Source organism: Oncorhynchus keta, chromosome 35 (assembly GCF_023373465.1).
Source record: "Oncorhynchus keta strain PuntledgeMale-10-30-2019 chromosome 35, Oket_V2, whole genome shotgun sequence".
Lineage (NCBI taxonomy): Eukaryota > Metazoa > Chordata > Actinopteri > Salmoniformes > Salmonidae > Oncorhynchus > Oncorhynchus keta.
Window position 1 is genome coordinate 79,834,250 of NC_068455.1, and position 27,263 is coordinate 79,861,512.

General features: G+C 42.1%; 1 protein-coding gene across 1 annotated transcript in view; it reads left to right on the top strand.

Moving 5' to 3' along the window:
• Nucleotides 1-392: 392 nt before the first annotated feature.
• The window catches only part of LOC127915542 (FERM domain-containing protein 7), a 60,707-nt gene continuing 33,836 nt past the window's right edge, over nucleotides 393-27,263 (top strand). Inside the window, exons 1-2 of the mRNA XM_052495717.1 lie at nucleotides 393-713; nucleotides 2,567-2,671. Coding sequence (XP_052351677.1) covers nucleotides 609-713; nucleotides 2,567-2,671 — 210 coding nt within the window. The 5' untranslated portion in view covers nucleotides 393-608. The remainder of the gene's footprint in view (nucleotides 714-2,566; nucleotides 2,672-27,263) is intronic.

Sequence of the window (27,263 nt, forward strand, 5' to 3'; positions counted from 1 at the left end):
GTGACACACACACACACACACACACACACACACACACACACACACACACACACACACACACACACACACACACACACACACACACACACACACACACACACACACACACACACACACACAATAGTACACTCAACACACTCACACCAACACACACACACACACACACACACACACACACACACACACACACACACACACACACACACACACACACACACACACACACACACACACACACACACACACACAGACACACACACACATAACATGTTGCGTCATAACGGGGAAAACATCGTTTAAAAGATTGCTATTGTCCACCACACCAAGTAACAGGATCGTGTGTGTGGGTTAACGCCAGCTGCCTTTACCAGACCCAGGTCCATTTCTATAGGCTGCTGCTGCCTCACCGGTTGAGGTTTCAAACGCACAGAGCAGACAGAGGAGAGTGCGTAAATCGCGTCTTCATTTTGGAGACACAGTGGCATTTGGCAACTGGGAATTGAGGATTCTACTGCTACACAGGAATTTCCGGTATCGTTTACGTATTATTTTTGTTGTTGTTTTTGTTGTAAAGGTGTTTGGATTGGACCGGAACCAGAGAGAGAGAGATGGGGGACCGGCGCAGGAAGTTCCTCTCTCCCCGCGTCTCAAAGGGAACACTGCAGCTCCGCGTGATCTTTCTGGACAACAGCGAGCGCGTGTTTGAGGTCGAGGTAAATCAAAACAATTATATCAATTATATTATTGTTTACAAGTTTCTGTAGAAAGACAACAGTCCAAGTGCCTGTAGCCTGTGATTCGACTAGAAAATAATACCACTTCGCAATTACCAGAAACATATGGCACATGACAAGTTGGTTGTTTTTTACCTATATATTTAGTCTACAAAACGTCATACTCATAACCAAGAGGCAAGATGGAAAGATGTATAGTGATATGTGTGTATGTGTGTAGGGGGGGGGTCGTTTGCTCGCGGTGTTGTCCTTGTAAAGTAGACTTTATTCCTCGTCCCATTATCTGCATGCATGCTTTCTCTGTCAGAGCGCACGGGTGACCGGGAACTCACGGGCATTTACTGCAGGGATGGGGGGATGGAGAGTGAAACGGAAAATAAAGGAGAAAGGCCCCTTGCTGTGTGTGTTTTGACTAGGGGGTCAATGGGGGTGGGGGGCAGAGAGAGAGACAGAGACGGAGAGATGAGAGAGAGAGAGAGAGAGAGAGAGAGAGAGAGAGAGAGAGAGAGAGAGAGAGAGAGAGAGAGATGTGAATAGCCTTGAGGATAGTGGTATATTTGTGTGTTGAGAAGGAGAGGGGTGAGTAGTACCCTATTCTTCCAGTGAGTTTAAGTTGAGTAACCAGCCTCTCTGCCCCCAGGTTGAAATAACTATTAGCGGCCTGGACACAGAGAGACGGAAAGGGTGGATGGTGGATGGACGATATAAAGACGATATACATGCCAGTAACTAGAGATTAGTTTGTGTTCAGCACCATACCCACTACACTCCCCCTCTCCCTCTCTCTGGCCAGCTGACGGTTCTAATCGGTAGTTTGATAGCCTAGTTGTTGAGAGTGTTGTAAGGGTGGACGTTAAACGTTGTTGATGACCGTTTACGGGACGGTTCTCTTCGCGCCTCGCTGTCCTGTAATGACACAATAATGAGCGGATGCAGGCGCGCCCCCGTCGTGTCAACAGGCCTAAAAACCAGGTTCGGTTGTGTCACAGTGCAAGAGAAGGAGTCACTCTCACGCCTCTCTCATCTCCTCCGCCAGCGGCACCGGTAATTAACGACGGTGTGAGTCAGACCGAGCTGGGAAGGACACAGCGCGTGACAGAACCGAGAACTCCCCTAAACAGTTGGGGAAAACGGATCCCAAAACAGAGACACTGTATTTTATCGCCGTGCATGGCGAGAGGGTAGCAGGTATCCTAGGTGTTAGAGAGCATTGGACTAGTAACCGGAAGGTTGCTGGATCGATTCCCCGAGCTGTCAAGGTAAAAAAAAAAAAAAATCGTTCTGCCCCTAAACAAGGCAGTTAACCCACCGTTCCCCGGTAGGCTGTCATTGTAAATAAGAATTTGTTCTGAACTGACTCGCCCGGTTAAAATAAAGAGAACGATAATGATGAAGGATACGAAAAATACATATATATTGTCAATTAGTTAAATATAGCCTAATAAATATATTTTAGGCTTATTTTTGAATTGTTACATTTCATATAAAAGTTGTGGTAAAAAATAAATATAGTAGAATGCACTAAACGTGTTTATTATGTGACAAACCTGTGAATAATTTCTTCTAGAAAACAATGGGTTCCTCATCTAGCCATGCTAGCCTATAACACTAGATTTAGATGTCGCCTTTCTTCAACCAGATAAATCATTGAGAAAACATTCTCCTGTACAATACCCACCTTACCAAGATAAATCAAGCAAGCAATACAACTAAAAGCAAAATCTCTTAAAACAACAAATAAGATATGCATGACTCTTATCTCAATCTTGATTTTTTTTTTTACTTTGTTGGTAACTGATGACTTCGGGTCTCTTCCTGTCTCTCCCCCACAGCAAAGGATCCTGGGATGTGACTTCTTCAACAAGGTGTGTGGCCACCTCAAGCTATTGGAGAGAGAATACTTTGGACTGGAGTTCAGACATCACACTGGTAGTTATGTAAGTTATAGACATCACCCTGGTAGTTATAGACATCACACTGACAGTTATAGACATCACACTGACAGTTATAGACATGACAGTTATAGACATCACCCTGGTAGTTATAGACATCACACTGGTAGTTATAGACATCACACTGGTAGTTATAGACATCACACTGGTAGTTATAGACATCACACTGGTAGTTATAGACATCACACTGGTAGTTATAGACATCACCCTGGTAGTTATAGACATCACACTGGTAGTTATAGACATCACACTGGTAGTTATAGACATGACAGTTATAGACATCACACTGGTAGTTATAGACATGACAGTTATAGACATCACACTGGTAGTTATAGACATGACAGTTATAGACATCACACTGACAGTTATAGACATGACAGTTATAGACATCACACTGACAGTTATAGACATGACAGTTATAGACATCACCCTGGTAGTTATAGACATCACACTGGTAGTTATAGACATCACACTGGTAGTTATAGACATCACACTGGTAGTTATAGACATCACACTGACAGTTATAGACATCACACTGACAGTTATAGACATCACCCTGGTAGTTATAGACATCACACTGGTAGTTATAGACATCACACTGGTAGTTATAGACATCACACTGACAGTTATAGACATCACACTGGTAGTTATAGACATCACCCTGGTAGTTATAGACATCACCCTGGTAGTTATAGACATCACCCTGGTAGTTATAGACATCACACTGGTAGTTATAGACATCACACTGGTAGTTATAGACATCACACTGGTAGTTATAGACATCACACTGGTAGTTATAGACATCACACTGGTAGTTATAGACATCACACTGACAGTTATAGACATCACCCTGGTAGTTATAGACATCACCCTGGTAGTTATAGACATCACACTGGTAGTTATAGACATGACAGTTATAGACATCACCCTGGTAGTTATAGACATCACACTGGTAGTTATAGACATCACACTGGTAGTTATAGACATGACAGTTATAGACATCACCCTGGTAGTTATAGACATCACCCTGGTAGTTATAGACATCACACTGGTAGTTATAGACATCACACTGGTAGTTATAGACATCACACTGACAGTTATAGACATCACACTGGTAGTTATAGACATCACCCTGGTAGTTATAGACATCACCCTGGTAGTTATAGACATCACACTGGTAGTTATAGACATCACACTGGTAGTTATAGACATCACACTGGTAGTTATAGACATCACACTGGTAGTTATAGACATCACACTGGTAGTTATAGACATCACACTGGTAGTTATAGACATCACACTGACAGTTATAGACATCACCCTGGTAGTTATAGACATCACCCTGGTAGTTATAGACATCACACTGGTAGTTATAGACATCACACTGGTAGTTATAGACATCACACTGACAGTTATAGACATCACACTGGTAGTTATAGACATGACAGTTATAGACATCACCTGGTAGTTATAGACATGACAGTTATAGACATCACCCTGGTAGTTATAGACATCACACTGGTAGTTATAGACATCACACTGGTAGTTATAGACATCACACTGGTAGTTATAGACATGACAGTTATAGACATCACACTGGTAGTTATAGACATGACAGTTATAGACATCACACTGGTAGTTATAGACATCACCCTGGTAGTTATAGACATCACACTGGTAGTTATAGACATCACAGTTATAGACATCACCCTGGTAGTTATAGACATCACACTGACAGTTATAGACATGACACTGACAGTTATAGACATCACCCTGGTAGTTATAGACATGACAGTTATAGACATCACCCTGGTAGTTATAGACATCACACTGGTAGTTATAGACATCACACTGACAGTTATAGACATCACCCTGGTAGTTATAGACATCACCCTGGTAGTTATAGACATGACAGTTATAGACATCACCCTGGTAGTTATAGACATCACCCTGGTAGTTATAGACATCACACTGGTAGTTATAGACATGACAGTTATAGACATCACACTGGTAGTTATAGACATCACACTGACAGTTATAGACATCACCCTGGTAGTTATAGACATGACAGTTATAGACATCACCCTGGTAGTTATAGACATCACACTGGTAGTTATAGACATCACACTGGTAGTTATAGACATGACAGTTATAGACATCACCCTGGTAGTTATAGACATCACACTGGTAGTTATAGACATGACAGTTATAGACATCACACTGGTAGTTATAGACATGACAGTTATAGACATCACACTGGTAGTTATAGACATGACAGTTATAGACATCACACTGGTAGTTATAGACATGACAGTTATAGACATCACACTGGTAGTTATAGACATGACAGTTATAGACATCACACTGGTAGTTATAGACATCACACTGACAGTTATAGACATCACCCTGGTAGTTATAGACATGACAGTTATAGACATCACCCTGGTAGTTATAGACATCACACTGGTAGTTATAGACATCACACTGGTAGTTATAGACATCACACTGGTAGTTATAGACATGACAGTTATAGACATCACCCTGGTAGTTATAGACATCACACTGGTAGTTATAGACATCACACTGACAGTTATAGACATCACACTGGTAGTTATAGACATCACACTGGTAGTTATAGACATCACACTGGTAGTTATAGACATCACACTGGTAGTTATAGACATCACACTGGTAGTTATAGACATGACAGTTATAGACATCACACTGACAGTTATAGACATGACAGTTATAGACATGACAGTTATAGACATCACACTGACAGTTATAGACATCACACTGACAGTTATAGACATGACAGTTATAGACATCACACTGACAGTTATAGACATCACACTGACAGTTATAGACATCACACTGACAGTTATAGACATCACACTGACAGTTATAGACATCACACTGACAGTTATAGACATCACACTGACAGTTATAGACATGACAGTTATAGACATCACCCTGGTAGTTATAGACATCACACTGACAGTTATAGACATCACACTGACAGTTATAGACATGACAGTTATAGACATCACCCTGGTAGTTATAGACATGACAGTTATAGACATCACACTGACAGTTATAGACATCACACTGACAGTTATAGACATCACACTGACAGTTATAGACATGACAGTTATAGACATCACACTGACAGTTATAGACATCACACTGACAGTTATAGACATCACACTGACAGTTATAGACATCACACTGACAGTTATAGACATCACACTGACAGTTATAGACATGACAGTTATAGACATCACACTGACAGTTATAGACATGACAGTTATAGACATCACACTGACAGTTATAGACATGACAGTTATAGACATGACAGTTATAGACATCACACTGACAGTTATAGACATGACAGTTATAGACATCACCCTGGTAGTTATAGACATCACACTGACAGTTATAGACATGACAGTTATAGACATCACACTGGTAGTTATAGACATCACACTGGTAGTTATAGACATGACAGTTATAGACATCACACTGACAGTTATAGACATGACAGTTATAGACATGACAGTTATAGACATCACACTGACAGTTATAGACATGACAGTTATAGACATCACACTGGTAGTTATAGACATCACCCTGGTAGTTATAGACATCACACTGGTAGTTATAGACATCACCCTGGTAGTTATAGACATCACACTGGTAGTTATAGACATCACCCTGGTAGTTATAGACATCACCCTGGTAGTTATAGACATCACCCTGGTAGTTATAGACATCACCCTGGTAGTTATAGACATCACACTGGTAGTTATAGACATGACAGTTATAGACATCACACTGACAGTTATAGACATCACCCTGGTAGTTATAGACATCACCCTGGTAGTTATAGACATCACACTGGTAGTTATAGACATGACAGTTATAGACATCACACTGACAGTTATAGACATCACCCTGGTAGTTATAGACATCACCCTGGTAGTTATAGACATCACCCTGGTAGTTATAGACATCACACTGGTAGTTATAGACATCACACTGGTAGTTATAGACATCACACTGGTAGTTATAGACATCACACTGGTAGTTATAGACATCACCCTGGTAGTTATAGACATCACCCTGGTAGTTATAGACATCACACTGGTAGTTATAGACATGACAGTTATAGACATCACACTGGTAGTTATAGACATCACCCTGGTAGTTATAGACATCACACTGGTAGTTATAGACATCACACTGGTAGTTATAGACATGACAGTTATAGACATGACAGTTATAGACATCACCCTGGTAGTTATAGACATCACCCTGGTAGTTATAGACATCACACTGGTAGTTATAGACATGACAGTTATAGACATCACACTGGTAGTTATAGACATCACACTGGTAGTTATAGACATCACCCTGGTAGTTATAGACATCACACTGGTAGTTATAGACATCACACTGGTAGTTATAGACATCACCCTGGTAGTTATAGACATCACCCTGGTAGTTATAGACATCACCCTGGTAGTTATAGACATCACCCTGGTAGTTATAGACATCACCCTGGTAGTTATAGACATCACCCTGGTAGTTATAGACATCACACTGACAGTTATAGACATCACCCTGGTAGTTATAGACATGACAGTTATAGACACTGACAGTTATAGACATCACACTGGTAGTTATAGACATGACAGTTATAGACATGACAGTTATAGACATGACAGTTATAGACATCACCCTGGTAGTTATAGACATCACACTGGTAGTTATAGACATCACCCTGGTAGTTATAGACATCACCCTGGTAGTTATAGACATGACAGTTATAGACATCACCCTGGTAGTTATAGACATGACAGTTATAGACATCACACTGGTAGTTATAGACATGACAGTTATAGACATCACCCTGGTAGTTATAGACATCACCCTGGTAGTTATAGACATGACAGTTATAGACATCACCCTGGTAGTTATAGACATGACAGTTATAGACATCACCCTGGTAGTTATAGACATGACAGTTATAGACATCACCCTGACAGTTATAGACATGACAGTTATAGACATCACCCTGGTAGTTATAGACATGACAGTTATAGACATCACCCTGACAGTTATAGACATGACAGTTATAGACATCACCCTGGTAGTTATAGACATGACAGTTATAGACATCACACTGGTAGTTATAGACATCACACTGGTAGTTATAGACATGACAGTTATAGACATCACCCTGGTAGTTATAGACATGACAGTTATAGACATCACACTGGTAGTTATAGACATGACAGTTATAGACATCACCCTGACAGTTATAGACATGCCAGTTATAGACATGCCAGTTATAGACATCACCCTGACAGTTATAGACATGACAGTTATAGACATCACACTATATAGACATGACAGTTATAGACATCACACTGACAGTTATAGACATGCCAGTTATAGACATCACCCTGGTAGTTATAGACATGACAGTTATAGACATCACACTGACAGTTATAGACATGACAGTTATAGACATGCCAGTTATAGACATGACAGTTATAGACATGACAGTTATAGACAGTTAGACATGACAGTATAGACATGCCAGTTAGTTATAGACATCACACTGACAGTTATAGACATGACAGTTATAGACATGTTATAGACATGCCAGTGACATGACAGTTATAGACATCACCCTGGTAGTTATAGACATCACCCTGGTAGTTATAGACATGACAGTTATAGACATGACAGTTATAGACATGACAGTTATAGACATGACAGTTATAGACATGACAGTTATAGACATGACAGTTATAGACATGACAGTTATAGACATGACAGTTATAGACATCACACTGACAGTTATAGACATGACAGTTATAGACATCACACTGACAGTTATAGACATCACCCTGGTAGTTATAGACATCACCCTGGTAGTTATAGACATCACACTGACAGTTATAGACATGACAGTTATAGACATCACCCTGGTAGTTATAGACATGACAGTTATAGACATGACAGTTATAGACATCACCCTGACAGTTATAGACATGACAGTTATAGACATCACACTGACAGTTATAGACATGACAGTTATAGACATCACACTGACAGTTATAGACATGCCAGTTATAGACATCACCCTGGTATTGACAGTAGACATCACCCTGGTAGTTATAGACATGACAGTTATAGACATCACCCTGGTAGTTATAGACATGACAGTTATAGACATCACACTGGTAGTTATAGACATCACACTGGTAGTTATAGACTGGTAGTTATAGACATAGACATCACACTGGTAGTTATAGACATCACACTGGTACTGGTAGTTATAGACATCACCCTGGTAGTTATAGACATGACAGTTATAGACATCACCCTGGTAGTTATAGACATGCCAGTTATAGACATGACAGTTATAGACATCACACTGACAGTTATAGACATCATATATATAACAATAAATCAAATGGCAGAAATATTTACCCGTTTATAGTTTATAGTCACTTTACCTCCACATTGACTCTGTACCGTAATACCCTGTATATAACCTCCACATTGACTCTGTACCGTAATACCCTGTATATAGCCTCCACATTGACTCTGTACTGGTACCCCCTGTATATAGCCTCCACATTGACTCTGTACCGTAATACCCTGTATATAGTCTCCACATTGACTCTGTACCGTAATACCCTGTATATAGTCTCCACATTGACTCTGTACCGTAATACCCTGTATATAGCCTCCACATTGACTCTGTACCGTAATACCCTGTATATAGTCTCCACATTGACTCTGTACCGTAATACCCTGTATATAGCCTCCACATTGACTCTGTACCGTAATAACCTGTATATAGTCTCGATATTGTTATTTTATTGTTTTACTTTTCATTTTATTTTTGACTTTAGTAAATATTTTCTTAACTCTATTCATTGAACTGTAATGTTGGTTAAGGGCTAGTAGGTCAGTATAACCTACTAGATGGGTCAGTATAACCTACTAGACAGGTCAGTATAACCTACTAGACAGGTCAGTATAACCTACTAGACAGGGAGGTCAGTTTAACCTACTAGACAGGGAGGTCAGTATAACCTACTAGACAGGTCAGTATAACCTACTAGACAGGTCAGTATAACCTACCAGGCAGGGAGGTCAGTATAACCTACTAGACAGGTCAGTATAACCTACTAGACAGGTCAGTATAACCTACTAGACAGGTCAGTATAACCTACTAGACTGGGAGGTCAGTATAACCGACTAGACAGGGGCGTCACTATAGCCTACTAGACAGGGAGGTCAGTATAACCTACTAGACAGGTCAGTATAACCTACTAGACAGGTCAGTATAACCTACTAGACAGGTCAGTATAACCTACTAGACTGGGAGGTCAGTATAACCTACTAGACAGGTCAGTATAACCTACTAGACAGGTCAGTATAACCTACTAGACAGGTCAGTATAACCTACTAGACAGGGAGGTCAGTATAACCTACTAGCCAGGTCAGTATAACCTACTAGACAGGTCAGTATAACCTACTAGACAGGTCAGTATAACCTACTAGACAGGTCAGTATAACCTACTAGACAGGGAGGTCAGGATAACCTACTAGACAGGGAGGTCAGTATAACCTACTAGACAGGTCAGTATAACCTACTAGACAGGTCAGTATAACCTACTAGACAGGTCAGTATAACCTACTAGACAGGGAGGTCAGTTTAACCTACTAGACAGGGAGGTCAGTATAACCTACTAGACAGGTCAGTATAACCTACTAGACAGGTCAGTATAACCTACTAGACAGGTCAGTATAACCTACTAGACAGGGAGGTCAGTATAACCTACTAGACAGGTCAGTATAACCTATTAGACAGGGTGGTCAGTATAACCTACTAGACAGGTCAGTATAACCTACTAGACAGGGAGGTCAGTATAACCTACTAGACAGGTCAGTATAACCTACTAGGCAGAGAGGTCAGTATAACCTACTAGCCAGGGAGGTCAGTATAACCTACTAGACAGGTCAGTATAACCTACTAGACAGGGAGGTCAGTATAACCTACTAGACAGGTCAGTATAACCTACTAGACAGGTCAGTATAACCTACTAGACAGGGAGGTCAGTATAACCTACTAGCCAGGTCAGGATAACCTACTAGACAGGTCAGTATAACCTACTAGACAGGGAGGTCAGTATAACCTACTAGACAGGTCAGTATAACCTACTAGACAGGTCAGTATAACCTACTAGACAGGTCAGTATAACCTACTAGACAGGGAGGTCAGTTTAACCTACTAGACAGGGAGGTCAGTATAACCTACTCGACAGGGAGGTCAGTATAATCTACTAGACAGGTCAGTATAACCTACTAGACAGGTCAGTATAACCTACTAGACAGGTCAGTATAACCTACTAGACAGGTCAGTTTAACCTACTAGACAGACAGGTCAGTATAACCTACTAGACAGGGAGGTCAGTATAACCTACTAGACAGGGAGGTCAGTATAACCTACTAGACAGGTCAGTATAACCTACTAGACAGGGAGGTCAGTTTAACCTACTAGACAGGAGGTCAGTATAACCTACTAGACAGGTCAGTATAACCTACTAGACAGGTCAGTATAACCTACTGGACAGGTCAGTATAACCAACTAGACAGGGAGGTCAGTATAACCTACTAGACAGGTCAGTATAACCTACAAGACAGGTCAGTATAACCTACCAGACAGGGAGGTCAGTATAACCTACTAGACAGGGAGGTCAGTATAACCTACTAGACAGGGAGGTCAGTATAACCTACTAGACAGGTCAGTAAACCTACTAGATGGGTCAGTATAACCTACTAGACAGGTCAGTATAACCTACTAGACAGGTCAGTATAACCTACTAGACAGGGAGGTCAGTATAACCTACTCGACAGGGAGGTCAGTATAACCTACTAGACAGGTCAGTATAACCTACTAGACAGGTCAGTATAACCTACTAGACAGACAGGTCAGTATAACCTACTAGACAGGGAGGTCAGTATAACCTACTAGACAGGTCAGTATAACCTACTAGACAGGTCAGTATAACCTACTAGATGGGTCAGTATAACCTACTAGACAGGTCAGTATAACCTACTAGACAGGTCAGTAAACCTACTAGACAGGTCAGTATAACCTACTAGACAGGTCAGTATAACCTACTAGACAGGTCAGTATAACCTACTAGACAGGTCAGTATAACCTACTAGACAGGTCAGTATAACCTACTAGACAGGGAGGTCAGTATAACCTACTAGACAGGTCAGTATAACCTACTAGACAGGTCAGTATAACCTACTAGACAGGGAGGTCAGTATAACCTACTAGACAGGGAGGTCAGTATAACCTACTAGACAGGTCAGTATAACCTACTAGACAGGTCAGTATAACCTACTAGACAGGTCAGTATAACCTACTAGACAGGGAGGTCAGTATAACCTACTAGGCAGAGAGGTCAGTATAACCTACTAGCCAGGGAGGTCAGTATAACCTACTAGACAGGTCAGTATAACCTACTAGACAGGGAGGTCAGTATAACCTACTAGGCAGAGAGGTCAGTATAACCTACTAGCCAGGGAGGTCAGTATAACCTACTAGACAGGTCAGTATAACCTACTAGACAGGGAGGTCAGTATAACCTACTAGACAGGTCAGTATAACCTACTACACAGGTCAGGATAACCTACTAGACAGGTCAGTATAACCTACTAGACAGGGAGGTCAGGATAACCTACTAGACAGGTCAGTATAACCTACTAGACAGGTCAGGATAACCTACTAGCCAGGTCAGGATAACCTACTAGACAGGGAGGTCAGTATAACCTACTAGACAGGGAGGTCAGTATAACCTACTAGACAGGTCAGTATAACCTTCTAGACAGGTCAGTATAACCTACCAGACAGGGAGGTCAGTATAACCTACTAGAAAGGTCAGTATAACCTACTAGACAGGTCAGTATAACCTACTGGACAGGTCTGTATAACCTACTAGACAGGTCAGTATAACCTACTAGACAGGTCAGTATAACCTACTAGACAGGTCAGTATAACCTACTAGACAGGTCAGTATAACCTACCAGACAGGGAGGTCAGTATAACCTACTAGACAGGTCAGTATAACCTACTAGACAGGGAGGTCAGTATAACCTACTAGACAGGTGAGTTTAACCTACTAGACAGGTCAGTATAACCTACTAGACAGGTCAGTATAACCTACTAGACAGGTCAGTATAACCTACTAGACAGGGAGGTCAGTATAACCTACTAGACAGGGAGGTCAGTATAACCTACTAGACAGGTCAGTATAACCTACTAGACAGGTCAGTATAACCTACTAGATGGGTCAGTATAACCTACTAGACAGGTCAGTAAACCTGCTAGATGGGTCAGTATAACCTACTAGACAGGTCAGTATAACCTACTAGACAGGTCAGTATAACCTACTAGACAGGTCAGTATAACCTACTAGACAGGGAGGTCAGTATAACCTACTAGACAGGTCAGTATAACCTACTAGACTGGGAGGTCAGTATAACCTACTAGACAGGTCAGTATAACCTACTAGACAGGTCAGTATAACCTACTAGACAGGTCAGTATAACCTACTAGACAGGGAGGTCAGTATAACCTACTAGCCAGGTCAGTATAACCTACTAGACAGGTCAGTATAACCTACTAGACAGGTCAGTATAACCTACTAGACAGGTCAGTATAACCTACTAGACAGGTCAGTATAACCTACTAGACAGGGAGGTCAGGATAACCTACTAGACAGGGAGGTCAGTATAACCTACTAGACAGGTCAGTATAACCTACTAGACAGGTCAGTATAACCTACTAGACAGGTCAGTATAACCTACTAGACAGGGAGGTCAGTTTAACCTACTAGACAGGGAGGTCAGTATAACCTACTAGACAGGTCAGTATAACCTACTAGACAGGTCAGTATAACCTACTAGACAGGTCAGTATAACCTACTAGACAGGGAGGTCAGTATAACCTACTAGACAGGTCAGTATAACCTATTAGACAGGGTGGTCAGATAACCTACTAGACAGGTCAGTATAACCTACTAGACAGGGAGGTCAGTATAACCTACTAGACAGGTCAGTATAACCTACTAGGCAGAGAGGTCAGTATAACCTACTAGCCAGGGAGGTCAGTATAACCTACTAGACAGGTCAGTATAACCTACTAGACAGGGAGGTCAGTATAACCTACTAGACAGGTCAGTATAACCTACTAGACAGGTCAGTATAACCTACTAGACAGGTATAACCTACTAGAGGTCAGTATAACCTACTAGCCAGGTCAGGATAACCTACTAGACAGGTCAGTATAACCTACTAGACAGGGAGGTCAGTATAACCTACTAGACAGGTCAGTATAACCTACTAGACAGGTCAGTATAACCTACTAGACAGGTCAGTATAACCTAGCAGACAGGGAGGTCAGTTTAACCTACTAGACAGGAGGTCAGTATAACCTACTCGACAGGGAGGTCAGTATAATCTACTAGACAGGTCAGTATAACCTACTAGACAGGTCAGTATAACCTACTAGACAGGTCAGTATAACCTACTAGACAGGTCAGTTTAACCTACTAGACAGACAGGTCAGTATAACCTACTAGACAGGGAGGTCAGTATAACCTACTAGACAGGGAGGTCAGTATAACCTACTAGACAGGTCAGTATAACCTACTAGACAGGGAGGTCAGTATAACCTACTAGACAGGGAGGTCAGTATAACCTACTAGACAGGTCAGTATAACCTACTAGACAGGTCAGTATAACCTACTGGACAGGTCAGTATAACCAACTAGACAGGGAGGTCAGTATAACCTACTAGACAGGTCAGTATAACCTACAAGACAGGTCAGTATAACCTACCAGACAGGGAGGTCAGTATAACCTACTAGACAGGGAGGTCAGTATAACCTACTAGACAGGGAGGTCAGTATAACCTACTAGACAGGTCAGTAAACCTACTAGATGGGTCAGTATAACCTACTAGACAGGTCAGTATAACCTACTAGACAGGTCAGTATAACCTACTAGACAGGGAGGTCAGTATAACCTACTCGACAGGGAGGTCAGTATAACCTACTAGACAGGTCAGTATAACCTACTAGACAGGTCAGTATAACCTACTAGACAGACAGGTCAGTATAACCTACTAGACAGGGAGGTCAGTATAACCTACTAGACAGGTCAGTATAACCTACTAGACAGGTCAGTATAACCTACTAGATGGGTCAGTATAACCTACTAGACAGGTCAGTATAACCTACTAGACAGGTCAGTAAACCTACTAGACAGGTCAGTATAACCTACTAGACAGGTCAGTATAACCTACTAGACAGGTCAGTATAACCTACTAGACAGGTCAGTATAACCTACTAGACAGGTCAGTATAACCTACTAGACAGGGAGGTCAGTATAACCTACTAGACAGGTCAGTATAACCTACTAGACAGGTCAGTATAACCTACTAGACAGGTCAGTAGACAGGGAGTATAACCTACTAGACAGGTCAGTATAACCTACTAGACAGGGAGGTCAGTATAACCTACTAGACAGGTCAGTATAACCTACTAGACAGGTCAGTATAACCTACTAGACAGGAGGTCAGTATAACCTACTAGGCAGAGAGGTCAGTATAACCTACTAGCCAGGGAGGTCAGTATAACCTACTAGACAGGTCAGTATAACCTACTAGACAGGAGGTCAGTATAACCTACTAGGCAGAGAGGTCAGTATAACCTACTAGCCAGGGAGGTCAGTATAACCTACTAGACAGGTCAGTATAACCTACTAGACAGGGAGGTCAGTATAACCTACTAGACAGGTCAGTATAACCTACTAGACAGGTCAGGATAACCTACTAGACAGGTCAGTATAACCTACTAGACAGGGAGGTCAGGATAACCTACTAGACAGGTCAGTATAACCTACTAGACAGGTCAGGATAACCTACTAGCCAGGTCAGGATAACCTACTAGACAGGGAGGTCAGATAACCTACTAGACAGGGAGGTCAGTATAACCTACTAGACAGGTCAGTATAACCTTCTAGACAGGTCAGTATAACCTACTAGACAGGGAGGTCAGTATAACCTACTAGAAAGGTCAGTATAACCTACTAGACAGGTCAGTATAACCTACTAGACAGGTCAGTATAACCTACTAGACAGGTCAGTATAACCTACTAGACAGGTCAGTATAACCTACTAGACAGGTCAGTATAACCTACTAGACAGGTCAGTATAACCTACTAGACAGGGAGGTCAGTATAACCTACTAGACAGGTCAGTATAACCTACTAGACAGGGAGGTCAGTATAACCTACTAGACAGGTGAGTTTAACCTAGACAGGTCAGTATAACCTACTAGACAGGTCAGTATAACCTACTAGACAGGTCAGTATAACCTACTAGACAGGGAGGTCAGTATAACCTACTAGACAGGGAGGTCAGTATAACCTACTAGACAGGTCAGTATAACCTACTAGACAGGTCAGTATAACCTACTAGATGGGTCAGTATAACCTACTAGACAGGTCAGTAAACCTACTAGATGGGTCAGTATAACCTACTAGACAGGTCAGTATAACCTACTAGACAGGTCAGTATAACCTACTAGACAGGTCAGTATAACCTACTAGACAGGGAGGTCAGTATAACCTACTAGACAGGTCAGTATAACCTACTAGACAGGGAGGTCAGTATAACCTACTAGACAGGTCAGTATAACCTACTAGACAGGTCAGTATAACCTACTAGACAGGTCAGTATAACCTACTAGACAGGTCAGTATAACCTACTAGACAGGTCAGTATAACCTTCCAGACAGGGAGGTCAGTATAACCTACTAGACAGGTCAGTATAACCTACTAGACAGGTCAGTATAACCTACTAGACAGGTCAGTATAACCTACTAGACAGGGAGGTCAGTATAACTTACTAGACAGGTCAGTTTAACCTACTAGACAGGGAGGTCAGTATAACCTACTAGACAGGGAGGTCAGTATAACCTACTAGACAGGGAGGTCAGTATAACCTACTAGACAGGGAGGTCAGTATAACCTACTAGACAGGTCAGTATAACCTACTAGACAGGTCAGTATAACCTACTAGACAGGGAGGTCAGTATAACCTACTCGACAGGGAGGTCAGTATAACCTACTAGACAGGTCAGTATAACCTACTCAGGTCAGTATAACCTACTAGACAGGGTCAGTATAACCTACTAGACAGGGAGGTCAGTATAACCTACTAGACAGGAGGTCAGTATAACCTACTAGACAGGTCAGTATAACCTACTAGACAGGTCAGTATAACCTACTAGATAGGTCAGTATAACCTACTAGACAGGTCAGTATAACCTACTAGACAGGTCAGTAAAACCTACTAGACAGGTCAGTATAACCTACTAGACAGGTCAGTATAACCTACTAGACTGGGAGGTCAGTATAACCTACTAGACAGGTCAGTATAACCTACTAGACAGGTCAGTATAACCTACTAGACAGGTCAGTATAACCTACTAGACAGGGAGGTCAGTATAACCTACTAGACAGGGAGGTCAGTATAACCTACTAGACAGGTCAGTATAACCTACTAGACAGGTCAGTATAACCTACTAGACAGACAGGTCAGTATAACCTAGACAGGAGGTCAGTATAACCTACTAGACAGGGAGGTCAGTATAACCTACTAGACAGGTCAGTATAACCTACTAGACAGGTCAGTATAACCTACTAGATGGGTCAGTATAACCTACTAGACAGGTCAGTATAACCTACTAGACAGGTCAGTAAACCTACTAGACAGGTCAGTATAACCTACTAGACAGGTCAGTATAACCTACTAGACAGGGAGGTCAGTATAACCTACTAGACAGGTCAGTATAACCTACTAGACAGGTCAGTATAACCTACTAGACAGGTCAGTATAACCTACTAGACAGGGAGGTCAGTATAACCTACTAGACAGGTCAGTATAACCTACTAGACAGGTCAGTATAACCTACTAGACAGGTCAGTATAACCTACTAGACAGGTCAGTATAACCTACTAGACAGGTCAGTATAACCTACTAGACAGGGAGGTCAGTATAACCTACTAGACAGGGAGGTCAGTATAACCTACTAGACAGGTCAGTATAACCTACTAGACAGGGAGGTCAGTATAACCTACTAGACAGGGAGGTCAGTATAACCTACTAGACAGGTCAGTATAACCTACTAGACAGGTCAGTATAACCTACTAGACAGGAGGTCAGTATAACCTACTAGACAGGGAGGTCAGTATAACCTACTAGACAGGGAGGTCAGTATAACCTACTAGACAGGTCAGTATAACCTACTAGACAGGTCAGTATAACCTACTAGATGGGTCAGTATAACCTACTAGACAGGTCAGTATAACCTACTAGACAGGTCAGTAAACCTACTAGACAGGTCAGTATAACCTACTAGACAGGTCAGTATAACCTACTAGACAGGGAGGTCAGTATAACCTACTAGACAGGTCAGTATAACCTACTAGACAGGTCAGTATAACCTACTAGACAGGGAGGTCAGTATAACCTACTCGACAGGGAGGTCAGTATAACCTACTAGACAGGTCAGTATAACCTACTAGACAGGTCAGTATAACCTACTAGACAGACAGGTCAGTATAACCTACTAGACAGGGAGGTCAGTATAACCTACTAGACAGGGAGGTCAGTATAACCTACTAGACAGGTCAGTATAACCTACTAGACAGGTCAGTATAACCTACTAGATGGGTCAGTATAACCTACTAGACAGGTCAGTATAACCTACTAGACAGGTCAGTAAACCTACTAGACAGGTCAGTATAACCTACTAGACAGGTCAGTATAACCTACTAGACAGGGAGGTCAGTATAACCTACTAGACAGGTCAGTATAACCTACTAGACAGGTCAGTATAACCTACTAGACAGGTCAGTATAACCTACTAGACAGGAGGTCAGGTCAGTATAACCTACTAGACAGGTCAGTATAACCTACTAGACAGGTCAGTATAACCTACTAGACAGGTCAGTATAACCTACTAGACAGGGAGGTCAGGATAACCTACTAGACAGGGAGGTCAGTATAACCTACTAGACAGGTCAGTATAACCTACTAGACAGGTCAGTATAACCTACTAGACAGGTCAGTATAACCTACTAGACAGGGAGGTCAGTTTAACCTACTAGACAGGGAGGTCAGTATAACCTACTCGACAGGGAGGTCAGTATAATCTACTAGACAGGTCAGTATAACCTACTAGACAGGTCAGTATAACCTACTAGACAGGTCAGTATAACCTACTAGACAGGTCAGTTTAACCTACTAGACAGACAGGTCAGTATAACCTACTAGACAGGGAGGTCAGTATAACCTACTAGACAGGGAGGTCAGTATAACCTACTAGACAGGTCAGTATAACCTACTAGACAGGTCAGTATAACCTACTAGATGGGTCAGTATAACCTACTAGACAGGTCAGTATAACCTACTAGACAGGTCAGTAAACCTACTAGATGGGTCAGTATAACCTACTAGACAGGTCAGTATAACCTACTAGACAGGGAGGTCAGTATAACCTACTAGACAGGTCAGTATAACCTACTAGACAGGTCAGTATAACCTACTAGACAGGGAGGTCAGTATAACCTACTAGACAGGTCAGTATAACCTACTAGACAGGTCAGTATAACCTACTAGACAGGTCAGTATAACCTACTAGACAGGTCAGTATAACCTACTAGACAGGTCAGTATAACCTACTAGACAGGTCAGTATAACCTATTAGACAGGGTGGTCAGTATAACCTACTAGACAGGTCAGTATAACCTACTAGACAGGGAGGTCAGTATAACCTACTAGACAGGTCAGTATAACCTACTAGGCAGAGAGGTCAGTATAACCTACTAGCCAGGGAGGTCAGTATAACCTACTAGACAGGTCAGTATAACCTACTAGACAGGAGGTCAGTATAACCTACTAGACAGGTCAGTATAACCTACTAGACAGGTCAGTATGACCTACTAGACAGGGAGGTCAGTATAACCTACTAGCCAGGTCAGGATAACCTACTAGACAGGTCAGTATAACCTACTAGACAGGGAGGTCAGTATAACCTACTAGACAGGTCAGTATAACCTACTAGACAGGTCAGTATAACCTACTAGACAGGTCAGTATAACCTACTAGACAGGGAGGTCAGTTTAACCTACTAGACAGGGAGGTCAGTATAACCTACTCGACAGGGAGGTCAGTATAATCTACTAGACAGGTCAGTATAACCTACTAGACAGGTCAGTATAACCTACTAGACAGGTCAGTATAACCTACTAGACATGTCAGTTTAACCTACTAGACAGACAGGTCAGTATAACCTACTAGACAGGGAGGTCAGTATAACCTACTAGACAGGGAGGTCAGTATAACCTACTAGACAGGTCAGTATAACCTACTAGACAGGGAGGTCAGTTTAACCTACTAGACAGGGAGGTCAGTATAACCTACTAGACAGGTCAGTATAACCTACTAGACAGGTCAGTATAACCTACTGGACAGGTCAGTATAACCTACTAGACTGGTCAGTATAACCAACTAGACAGGGAGGTCAGTATAACCTACTAGACAGGTCAGTATAACCTACAAGACAGGTCAGTATAACCTACCAGACAGGAGGTCAGTATAACCTACTAGACAGGAGGTCAGTATAACCTACTAGACAGGGAGGTCAGTATAACCTACTAGACAGGTCAGTAAACCTACTAGATGGGTCAGTATAACCTACTAGACAGGTCAGTATAACCTACTAGACAGGTCAGTATAACCTACTAGACAGGGAGGTCAGTATAACCTACTCGACAGGGAGGTCAGTATAACCTACTAGACAGGTCAGTATAACCTACTAGACAGGTCAGTATAACCTACTAGACAGACAGGTCAGTATAACCTACTAGACAGGGAGGTCAGTATAACCTACTAGACAGGTCAGTATAACCTACTAGACAGGTCAGTATAACCTACTAGATGGGTCAGTATAACCTACTAGACAGGTCAGTATAACCTACTAGACAGGTCAGTAAACCTACTAGACAGGTCAGTATAACCTACTAGACAGGTCAGTATAACCTACTAGACAGGGAGGTCAGTATAACCTACTAGACAGGTCAGTATAACCTACTAGACAGGTCAGTATAACCTACTAGACAGGTCAGTATAACCTACTAGACAGGGAGGTCAGTATAACCTACTAGACAGGTCAGTATAACCTACTAGACAGGTCAGTATAACCTACTAGACAGGGAGGTCAGTATAACCTACTAGACAGGTCAGTATAACCTACTAGACAGGTCAGTATAACCTACTAGACAGGGAGGTCAGTATAACCTACTAGGCAGAGAGGTCAGTATAACCTACTAGCCAGGGAGGTCAGTATAACCTACTAGACAGGTCAGTATAACCTACTAGACAGGGAGGTCAGTATAACCTACTAGGCAGGGAGGTCAGTATAACCTACTAGCCAGGGAGGTCAGTATAACCTACTAGACAGGTCAGTATAACCTACTAGACAGGGAGGTCAGTATAACCTACTAGACAGGTCAGTATAACCTACTAGCCAGGTCAGGATAAACTACTAGACAGGTCAGTATAACCTACTAGACAGGGAGGTCAGTATAACCTACTAGACAGGTCAGTATAACCTACTACACAGGTCAGGATAACCTACTAGACAGGTCAGTATAACCTACTAGACAGGGAGGTCAGGATAACCTACTAGACAGGTCAGTATAACCTACTAGACAGGTCAGGATAACCTACTAGCCAGGTCAGGATAACCTACTAGACAGGGAGGTCAGTATAACCTACTAGACAGGGAGGTCAGTATAACCTACTAGACAGGTCAGTATAACCTTCTAGACAGGTCAGTATAACCTACTAGACAGGGAGGTCAGTATAACCTACTAGAAAGGTCAGTATAACCTACTAGACAGGTCAGTATAACCTACTAGACAGGTCAGTATAACCTACTAGACAGGTCAGTATAACCTACTAGACAGGGAGGTCAGTATAACCTACTAGACAGGGAGGTCAGTATAACCTACTAGACAGGTCAGTATAACCTACTAGACAGGGAGGTCAGTTTAACCTACTAGACAGGGAGGTCAGTATAACCTACTAGACAGGTCAGTATAACCTACTAGACAGGTCAGTATAACCTACTGGACAGGTCAGTATAACCTACTAGACTGGTCAGTATAACCAACTAGACAGGGAGGTCAGTATAACCTACTAGACAGGTCAGTATAACCTACAAGACAGGTCAGTATAACCTACCAGACAGGGAGGTCAGTATAACCTACTAGACAGGGAGGTCAGTATAACCTACTAGACAGGGAGGTCAGTATAACCTACTAGACAGGTCAGTAAACCTACTAGATGGGTCAGTATAACCTACTAGACAGGTCAGTATAACCTACTAGACAGGTCAGTATAACCTACTAGACAGGGAGGTCAGTATAACCTACTCGACAGGGAGGTCAGTATAACCTACTAGACAGGTCAGTATAACCTACTAGACAGGTCAGTATAACCTACTAGACAGACAGGTCAGTATAACCTACTAGACAGGGAGGTCAGTATAACCTACTAGACAGGTCAGTATAACCTACTAGACAGGTCAGTATAACCTACTAGATGGGTCAGTATAACCTACTAGACAGGTCAGTATAACCTACTAGACAGGTCAGTAAACCTACTAGACAGGTCAGTATAACCTACTAGACAGGTCAGTATAACCTACTAGACAGGGAGGTCAGTATAACCTACTAGACAGGTCAGTATAACCTACTAGACAGGTCAGTATAACCTACTAGACAGGTCAGTATAACCTACTAGACAGGTCAGTATAACCTACTAGACAGGTCAGTATAACCTACTAGACAGGGAGGTCAGTATAACCTACTAGACAGGTCAGTATAACCTACTAGACAGGGAGGTCAGTATAACCTACTAGACAGGTCAGTATAACCTACTAGACAGGTCAGTATAACCTACTAGACAGGGAGGTCAGTATAACCTACTAGGCAGAGAGGTCAGTATAACCTACTAGCCAGGGAGGTCAGTATAACCTACTAGACAGGTCAGTATAACCTACTAGACAGGGAGGTCAGTATAACCTACTAGGCAGAGAGGTCAGTATAACCTACTAGCCAGGGAGGTCAGTATAACCTACTAGACAGGTCAGTATAACCTACTAGACAGGGAGGTCAGTATAACCTACTAGACAGGTCAGTATAACCTACTAGCCAGGTCAGGATAAACTACTAGACAGGTCAGTATAACCTACTAGACAGGGAGGTCAGTATAACCTACTAGACAGGTCAGTATAACCTACTAGACAGGTCAGGATAACCTACTAGACAGGTCAGTATAACCTACTAGACAGGTCAGTATAACCTACTAGACAGGTCAGTATAACCTACTAGACAGGTCAGTATAACCTACTAGCCAGGTCAGGATAAACTACTAGACAGGTCAGTATAACCTACTAGACAGGGAGGTCAGTATAACCTACTAGACAGGTCAGTATAACCTACCAGACAGGGAGGTCAGTATAACCTACTAGAAAGGTCAGTATAACCTACTAGACAGGTCAGTATAACCTACTGGACAGGTCTGTATAACCTACTAGACAGGTCAGTATAACCTACTAGACAGGTCAGTATAACCTACTAGACAGGTCAGTATAACCTACTAGACAGGTCAGTATAACCTACCAGACAGGGAGGTCAGTATAACCAACTAGACAGGTCAGTATAACCTACTAGACAGGTGAGTTTAACCTACTAGACAGGTGAGTTTAACCTACTAGACAGGTCAGTATAACCTACTAGACAGGTCAGTATAACCTACTAGACAGGTCAGTATAACCTACTAGACAGGGAGGTCAGTATAACCTACTAGACAGGGAGGTCAGTATAACCTACTAGACAGGTCAGTATAACCTAGACAGGTCAGGTCAGTATAACCTACTAGACAGGTCAGTATAACCTACTAGACAGGGAGGTCAGTATAACCTACTAGACAGGTCAGTATAACCTACTAGACAGGTCAGTATAACCTACTAGACAGGTCAGTATAACCTACTAGACAGGGAGGTCAGTATAACCTACTAGACAGGTCAGTATAACCTACTAGACAGGTCAGTATAACCTACTAGACAGGTCAGTATAACCTACTAGACAGGTCAGTATAACCTACTAGACAGGTCAGTATAACCTACTAGACAGGTCAGTATAACCTACCAGACAGGGAGGTCAGTATAACCTACTAGACAGGTCAGTATAACCTACTAGACAGGTCAGTATAACCTACTAGACAGGTCAGTATAACCTACTCAGTATAACCTAGACAGGTCAGTATAACCTACTAGACAGGTCAGTATAACCTACTAGACAGGGAGGTCAGTATAACCTACTAGACAGGGAGGTCAGTATAACCTACTAGACAGGTCAGTATAACCTACTAGACAGGTCAGTATAACCTACTAGACAGGTCAGTATAACCTACTAGACAGGTCAGTAAACCTACTAGACAGGTCAGTATAACCTACTAGACAGGTCAGTATAACCTACTAGACAGGTCAGTATAACCTACTAGACAGGTCAGTATAACCTACTAGACAGGAGGTCAGTATAACCTACTAGACAGGTCAGTATAACCTACTAGACAGGGAGGTCAGTATAACCTACTAGACAGGGAGGTCAGTCAGTATAACCTACTAGACAGGTCAGTAACCTAACAGTATAACCTACTAGACAGGGAGGTCAGTATAACCTACTAGACAGGTCAGTATAACCTAACCTATAACCTACTAGACAGGAGGTCAGTATAACCTACTAGACAGGTCAGTATAACCTACTAGACAGGTCAGTATAACCTACTAGACAGGTCAGTATAACCTACCAGGGAGGTCAGTACTAGACAGGTCAGTATAACCTACTAGACAGGGAGGTCAGTATAACCTACTAGACAGGTCAGTATAACCTACTAGACAGGTCAGTATAACCTACTAGACAGGTCAGTATAACCTACTAGACAGGTCAGTATAACCTACTAGACAGGGAGGTCAGTATAACCTACTAGACAGGGAGGTCAGTATAACCTACTAGACAGGTCAGTATAACCTACTAGACAGGTCAGTATAACCTACTAGACAGGGAGGTCAGTATAACCTACTAGACAGGTCAGTATAACCTACTAGACAGGTCAGTATAACCTACTAGACAGGGAGGTCAGTATAACCTACTAGACAGGTCAGTATAACCTACTAGACAGGTCAGTATAACCTACTAGACAGGTCAGTATAACCTACTAGACAGGTCAGTATAACCTACTAGACAGGGAGGTCAGTATAACCTACTAGACAGGTCAGTATAACCTACTAGACAGGTCAGTATAACCTACTAGACAGGTCAGTATAACCTACTAGACAGGGAGGTCAGTATAACCTACTAGACAGGTCAGTATAACCTACTAGACAGGTCATAAACCTACTAGACAGGTCAGTATAACCTACTAGACAGGTCAGTATAACCTACTAGACAGGTCAGTATAACCTACTAGACAGGTCAGTATAACCTACTAGACAGGTCAGTATAACCTACTAGACAGGAGGTCAGTATAACCTACTAGACAGGTCAGTATAACCTACTAGACAGGTCAGTATAACCTACCTAGACAGGGAGGTCAGTATAACCTACTAGACAGGTCAGTATAACCTACTAGAGGTCAGGGTCAGTATAACCTACTAGACAGGGAGGTCAGTATAACCTACTAGACAGGGAGGTCAGTATAACCTACTAGACAGGGTCAGTATAACCTACTAGACAGGGAGGTCAGTATAACCTACTAGACAGGTCAGTATAACCTACTAGACAGGTCAGTATAACCTACTAGACAGGGAGGTCAGTATAACCTACTAGCCAGGTCAGTATAACCTACTAGACAGGTCAGTATAACCTACTAGACAGGGAGGTCAGTATAACCTACTAGACAGACCTAGACAGGTCAGTATAACCTACTAGACAGGTCAGTATAACCTACTAGACAGGGAGGTCAGTATAACCTACTAGACAGGGAGGTCAGTATAACCTACTAGACAGGGAGGTCAGTATAACCTACTAGACAGGTCAGTATAACCTACTAGACAGGTCAGTATAACCTACTAGACAGGTCAGTATAACCTACTAGACAGGTCAGTATAACCTACTAGACAGACAGGTCAGTATAACCTACTAGACAGGGAGGTCAGTATAACCTACTAGACAGGGAGGTCAGTATAACCTACTAGACAGGTCAGTATAACCTACTAGACAGGTCAGTATAACCTACTAGACAGGTCAGTAAACCTACTAGACAGGTCAGTATAACCTACTAGACAGGTCAGTATAACCTACTAGACAGGGAGGTCAGTATAACCTACTAGACAGGTCAGTATAACCTACTAGACAGGTCAGTATAACCTACTAGACAGGGAGGTCAGTATAACCTACTAGACAGGAGGTCAGTATAACCTACTAGACAGGTCAGTATAACCTACTAGACAGGGAGGTCAGTATAACCTACTAGACAGGTCAGTATAACCTACTAGACAGGTCAGTATAACCTACTAGACAGGTCAGTATAACCTACTAGACAGGGAGGTCAGTATAACCTACTAGACAGGGAGGTCAGTATAACCTACTAGACAGGTCAGTATAACCTACTAGACAGGTCAGTATAACCTACTAGACAGACAGGTCAGTATAACCTACTAGACAGGGAGGTCAGTATAACCTACTAGTATAACCTACTAGACAGGTCAGTATAACCTACTAGATGGGTCACCTACTAGACAGGTCAGTATAACCTACTAGACAGGTCAGTAAACCTACTAGACAGGTCAGTATAACCTACTAGACAGGGAGGTCAGTATAACCTACTAGACAGGTCAGTATAACCTACTAGACAGGTCAGTATAACCTACTAGACAGGTCAGTATAACCTACTAGACAGGAGGTCAGTATAACCTACTAGACAGGTCAGTATAACCTACTAGACAGGTCAGTATAACCTACTAGACAGGAGGTCAGTATAACCTACTAGACAGGTCAGTATAACCTACTAGACAGGGAGGTCAGTATAACCTACTAGACAGGTCAGTATAACCTACTAGACAGGTCAGTATAACCTACTAGACAGGGAGGTCAGTATAACCTACTAGACAGGAGGTCAGTATAACCTACTAGACAGGGAGGTCAGTATAACCTACTAGACAGGTCAGTATAACCTACTAGACAGGTCAGTATAACCTACTAGACGGAGGTCAGTATAACCTACTAGACAGGGAGGTCAGTATAACCTACTAGACAGGTCAGTATAACCTACTAGACAGGTCAGTATAACCTACTAGACAGGTCAGTATAACCTACTAGACAGGTCAGTATAACCTAC